This window comes from Xiphophorus hellerii, chromosome 18 (assembly GCF_003331165.1).
Source record: "Xiphophorus hellerii strain 12219 chromosome 18, Xiphophorus_hellerii-4.1, whole genome shotgun sequence".
NCBI lineage: Eukaryota > Metazoa > Chordata > Actinopteri > Cyprinodontiformes > Poeciliidae > Xiphophorus > Xiphophorus hellerii.
Genome location: NC_045689.1, coordinates 29,745,682 through 29,751,681, shown reverse-complemented (window position 1 = coordinate 29,751,681; position 6,000 = coordinate 29,745,682). Strand labels below are relative to the sequence as shown.

The 6,000-nt window shown below is 37.8% G+C and overlaps 1 protein-coding gene across 6 annotated transcripts in view; it reads right to left on the bottom strand.

The window, feature by feature from the left end:
- Positions 1-4,688: 4,688 nt before the first annotated feature.
- The window catches only part of synrg (synergin, gamma), a 50,159-nt gene continuing 48,847 nt past the window's right edge, over positions 4,689-6,000 (bottom strand). For all 6 annotated transcript variants that reach the window (XM_032590659.1, XM_032590660.1, XM_032590661.1 and 3 more), the window contains one exon: positions 4,689-5,644. In XM_032590659.1, coding sequence (XP_032446550.1) covers positions 5,513-5,644 — 132 coding nt within the window. In that variant the 3' untranslated portion in view covers positions 4,689-5,512. The remainder of the gene's footprint in view (positions 5,645-6,000) is intronic.

Genomic DNA, 6,000 nt, shown 5'->3' with positions numbered 1-6,000 from the left:
TTTTTTTTAATGAAAACGGGACTCGGTTTATCTCAGTGAGAGCTGATGATGTTACCGTGAACAAAATGGCTTTAATATCGCTAGTTAATATCTAATATCCGACGTTTGGGGCATTTTCTCTCATCTATAGACTCACCTGCATTCAGGGCCGTGCAGAGACCTTTGGAGGGGCCGGGGCTCAAATCTAAAAAATGGCACATTGAACAAAAACACCGTACAACAACATAGCAACAACCATATTGATCAAGAATCTAATTGGATCCTACTATATCATTGCCATCATGTGGGGACAATGCAAAGCAAATCTAGTCTATATTTTCCCCAACAGGTATAAAGTTTCTGTTTCTGCTGCTGACAGTCCTGGAGGTCTGAGCTGATCTGAGACTGTAGCTGTTAAACAGACCAGAGGAGAGAAGGTCAAAGGTTATGAAGTTATGAAATAAGCTAATTTGCTGCTATTTTACTAATTAAGCCCTAATAATATATATTTAACCTCTAGAACAACTTGGCTGCAGACTGATGTATAGATCCAAAAAGCTCAAAGGGGTTAAAACTATATAATAGTTTGATGTTAAACCTCTGAAGACTGAGATATCAAGGCAAAGAAAACTCAGTAGCTGCTGGTAGGGGCCATTCAGGGGCCTCCAGACATTCAGGGGCCTCCAGACATTTCGGGGCCCCTAGAAATGGTTTAATTGTAACACAGACTGTAGATCTAAACCTGTAACATCATTTATAGAGAATGACAATGTTATTACATTTTATTTAATACATTCAGCTGAGAAAAATAAATACATTTAGGATTTAATTAGGACATTTACTTTGTAAAAGTTTAAAGAATCATCTTGATAGTTTGATTGTTGTGTTACCATGGCTACAATATGGTGTAATCTTTGTGTTTGAATTGGGTTTGTTCACAAATACATCACAGCAAATAACCAATAATCAGTGATTGATTTTAAACTCAGCCAATAAACCTGGTCTCCCTCTCACAGATTCACCTGATCTAGATTTAAACATGCTAGTGATGCTAGGAAGGGTTCCGGGGGGAGAGGGGTTCTGTTTAAGGCCCCATATTATCTTGGGCCGGCCCTGGAGGAACAGCTGCTGCAATGCGCATCTCTGGAATCTACCTGGAATCTACCTGGAATCCACCTGGAATCCCCCGGTGGCCTCTATGTCAGTCCTCCGATGCTTTGGGGACATTTTGATTCATTTCATTGTGGCATGTTTGGCTTTTTGCTGCGGTTCTAATTATTGCTTCAATATTTTCTCTGATGTTTATTTTGTGACTCTAATTGGGTCGAATCTTCCTTTAACACTTGAGGTTCTGCAGTAACTTCTATTTACAGCCCAGAACCTCCAGCCCAGATCCCGTCAGCAGCGGCTTTAACCCGCCAGGTAGAAACGTTAAGGAGAAGCAGAGAGAACAGTCAGCAGGTGGTACCAGGTGGTATCAGGTGGTACCAGGTGGTACCAGGTGATACCGGGGCTTTGAGCTGCGTTGCGACTCGCGGTGACAGTCGGTACCGTGTCTTTATATCAGGATTAGCAGAATGATGAAGTTAAAGTCAGAAGTTTCTCTGCAGCCGAAGCATTTCTGAGTTTAGGGCCGAGGCTTTGTCTCCTCGGTGACCAGCAGCGCCGCTTCACCTGACCTGGATGTTGGAGGCGAGTCCGGACCCGGGATGCTGCCGACAGGTAAGAAGACTCACCTGTGGAGGAAAGTCACCGGAAATAAGGCTTTTTCTGTGTTTCTATTTATTCATTCATAACTTCTGCCTCTGAATTGTCAGCTTTTTTGAAGTAAGTCTAAAATAAAACCTTTAAATAAAGCGAAAAGTAAAAAAAAATATGCCATCAATATTCATAAGTGGGAGTTATACTTACAATAATTCAAATATTTAATGTTATTATTTTAGAGTTTTTGTTAAACATGAATTTATTAAACCGTTTTTATTAGCCATCAGTGGGCGGGGCTAACTTTATTAACCAATCAGATGTAAAGTTTTATTTCTTCATTAGTGACATATTAAATACATTAAAACAAGCTTTTAATATCTGCACATTATAAATATAGTTTCAATGTACATTACTATTTAAATCTATTTATTTATTAGATTGTGACTTTTTTGCTTTTAAAGTTAAATTTTCCAGGGTCTCTGTGGTTAATTAGTGTTAATCAGCTTCGCCTTGTTGGGTATTTTTATGTTTTCTCTCCCGGTTTGGTTCAGATCCGGATGAAAAAGTGGTTCTTCAGCGTCAGACTGAACCCGAAGCGTAATAAACTCCTTGTTTTGCTGCTGAAGAGAAGAAAAGTCAAACCGCAGGGAAGCGATAAAGTTTCACTGCACAGCAATTAGGTTTTAATGCTGTTTAACAAATTACTCTCTGCAGCGTTTCAGGGCACAATTGACTTGATTTAAAACTTAGTTTTACTCAACGTTGTTCTGTTAATGTAAGAAACTTAACAAATTATTGATACACAGATTTACATTGTGGTCAGATATTAAATTGCTTTAATAAAGGAGAAACCTTTCAGGTGCAAACTGAAAATGTTGTCTGTTGCTTTTATCTTTATTTATCTGAACATGGCAACTAGCTTGTGATGCTGAAGTTGATATTTGATGTCAAATTGAAGATTTGACTTTTCAAATTTTGAGCTTTAAAACAGTTTTAGATGCATAAAATCTTGTTTTGATACTTTTCTGGCATAAAAATGTGAAACATCACAATATATGGGGAAACAAATGAGTTTACACTCATCAGATTTTTCAAAATACATAATTCAGTGATAAATCATATGGAGAGACCTGGTTTTAATTTAAAAAGCAAAATGGCGTAAGTGAAAAGGAAATAGAAGAAATGAGATCAAAGTGAAAACAATCAAAAGACAAGAGCTTTAAAATGAGCTTTATTTATGATCAGTTTGAAACAGGCGACCATGTCAACATAAAGGTCTTTCATTTCTTCCCCATTCTTCATTTGAACACAAATATTAATAAAGCTGAAGACAATTATAAAAAACTACCTGAAAACTGACATTATCTCCTAACAGCTCTTTGACATTTGGATTATTTTCTACCAGCTTCAGTTAAATGTTTAATTATTTTTGTTTTTATGTTTTTTGTGGTTGATGGAAACACAAGTTATGTGACACAAGCTCCCACATTTTACTGAAAAGTTATTTGTAAGTTAATTTTGTCTTATTTCAAGTGTACTATGATATTTGCACTAGAAATGCACTTGGTCAGATTTTGTGTTTTTGCAGAGCTGTGGTCATTTATCAGAAGGGAGGTGAAGAAAACGGGTGCAACAAACTGAAACCAGTCAGCATTTGGTAGAGAAATTGAAAAAGCTATAAAAATAAAGGATCAAAATCTAATCTAAAACTAAAATCCGCTCAGAACTGACTATTCTCAGAAAAAACTATTCGTAAAATATGAATAGTTTTTCTAAAAATTCTAATATTTTATTAATATAATAAATACTGCATATAACTTTTTAGATTAAACTTTATTCAACGCTGAGGTATTTTTTTGTTTATGAGATCCACGCAAGACTAGCTTCAGGATTAGCTAACATTAGCTCTGGCTGAAAGGTTCTCGGCTCGCTGAAAGTTAGAAAAAAATATATTTGTTCTTTTCTGCTTTTTTGGCTTGCCTTTATAAGAGGACGGCTGTACAGTTTTCACTGATTAATCTATAAGCTCATTTTCTATGAAAAACATGGTGTCACAGCACATGTTAGCATGTGGCTAACATTGTTAGCCACACTCATGTGGCTGAGTAAAGCACTCAAACAATAATTGACTTTGTTTATAGTCTGAGTGTAGACTAAACCAAACCACAACAGATTTGGGTTTGTAAAATCAAGTTATTGAAAAAAATTCCCAAGATTATCAACACTGACATAATAAAGACATTATTTCCCACACAAGGACATGTTGTGTTTGTTTCTTGCTCGTTCAATAATGAAAATTTAATTTGAAAAACTGCATTCTCTATTAACTTGGGTTGGGTTTCGACAAGTATTAGAATTAGTTTGATGTGCTGAAAAGTGACAAAAATGAAAAAAAATAAGTAAATAAAGGAAACCAGGAACAGAGCAAACAGGAAGAGCAGACCGATTAGAAAAGTGGGTCAAATTTCAAGTCAACTCCAATCAAGAGTATTTGGTTTTTCCTGTAACTGTTTTTTATCTCTTCATCAACCATTTCTGGTGCACTTGGGCTAGCAATGCGACACAAGTGGAAAAACGTTACTCTTTCGTCGATGTCATTGCGTCCTGTGTGTTGGGTTTCACTGGGTGTGGTCGTTCCCTGCAGCCTGCGAGCGAGGATATTTTTTTTACCCGTCAACTAGTGGTGGCCTTGGCCACCTCCAAACAAAACGCAATAAAGATGTTGGCGCACAACTCAAACTTTACCTGACAGAAAAGTCCTGCGAGAAATAAAGCCACATACAAGATTTAAAGCCTGTGATTAATGTATTTAAGACCAACTTACACTATTTTATTGAATTTGAGGTTTTAATTTTAGATAAATGTAAGAGTTTTTAAGGCTGCGCAGACATCGTGAAGAAAATCAGTGTTATATCAGACTCATGAGTTTATATTAATACCCAAAGCTTGAAAAATGCTCTAGCTACTCTTCAAATTCTTAACAGAATGATTAACATTGATGCAAATCTTTAAGCACTCTTATTTATTCACATTATACTCAGAGATAAATACAATGCTACAACATGACGTCGTAATATACAGAAAAAAAGGTGGGGGGGGAAATCAGCTGCAGTCAAACTTCACACAATTAGTTCCTTCATAACTTTCAAATATCCACACCAAACAGAAGAACAGAAACAAAACACAATTTCCTTCAAGGCCCCTCTCTCTCATGCCATTAAATATTTATAAAATACAATTTAAATACCCGAAAGGTGCTGAAGGTTTCATTCAACAAAGACATTCAACAGGACGCATAAAGAGATGAATGCCTTGTAGTACAGCGGCGAGTCGGAATGATTTATTTTCAAAAAAGCGCCATCAAACGAGCCTGCTGCACAAATTCAAGTAAAAGTCGACTTACGATGAAGAGCCAGGCTTAAAACCAAACACAAGGAAGGGAAAAAAAGGGACTTTAAAAGCTCTAGATGTTTACACATATCCATTTTGTTTTTTTAATCATATTGCACTGCTAATCAATAAAATATGACTCAGTTGTTTCATATCACCTTAATGTGCAGTGATAATCAGGTGAAATAAAGCAGCAGCAGTTACAGATTTCAATACAACCTCCCTCCCCCGACTGACCCATGTGATTCGTATGGATGAGATAAAGGTTAGAAAAAAAGAAAGAGAGAAAAAAAGATAAACATCGGAAAAAAACAGAACTAAAAAAGAAGAATGCAGCAGAATCCAGTGACTGAACGTCCTCCTCTCGCTGTCGGCGTGACGCGACCGGCCGCTTCGCCCGTTTCAACTTAATTATTTCCTGCTCTGTTTCCATGGCAGCTCAGAGCAGGTCAGGCAGGATGAGCCCCGGAGGTTTCGGCTCCACGCAGTTGATCCAGAAATTGGCGCAGCTGGCGTGATACTGGTGGCCCCCGTACAGCAGCTTGAAGTTGTCCGTCTCGGAGTTGAAAGCCTGTTAGGCAGAAAGGGTGAGGCGCTTAGAGACCCAGAGCCACAGGAGAGGAGGGAGGCGGGGGGTTCTGTTTTACCGCTACACCCTCAAACGACTCTGAAAGGTAAGGGGATTTCATTTCACACATAAAGCAACCAGGCAACATGAAGGAAACCCGGCAACATGAAGGTGGGTCTTCATGTTGGTTTGTCAGCAGAAAGGTGTGAAAGCCAACCAGAAACCAAAGAGACCAACATCATCTGGGGTTAATTCTGTTCAGAATGGAAGCAAGAGCCTTGGCGTAGGACAGAACCTGATGAAGTGGATCAGAGTGATTTTGAATGTTTTTGCACCGCTTCAATTGAAATTCATCACTT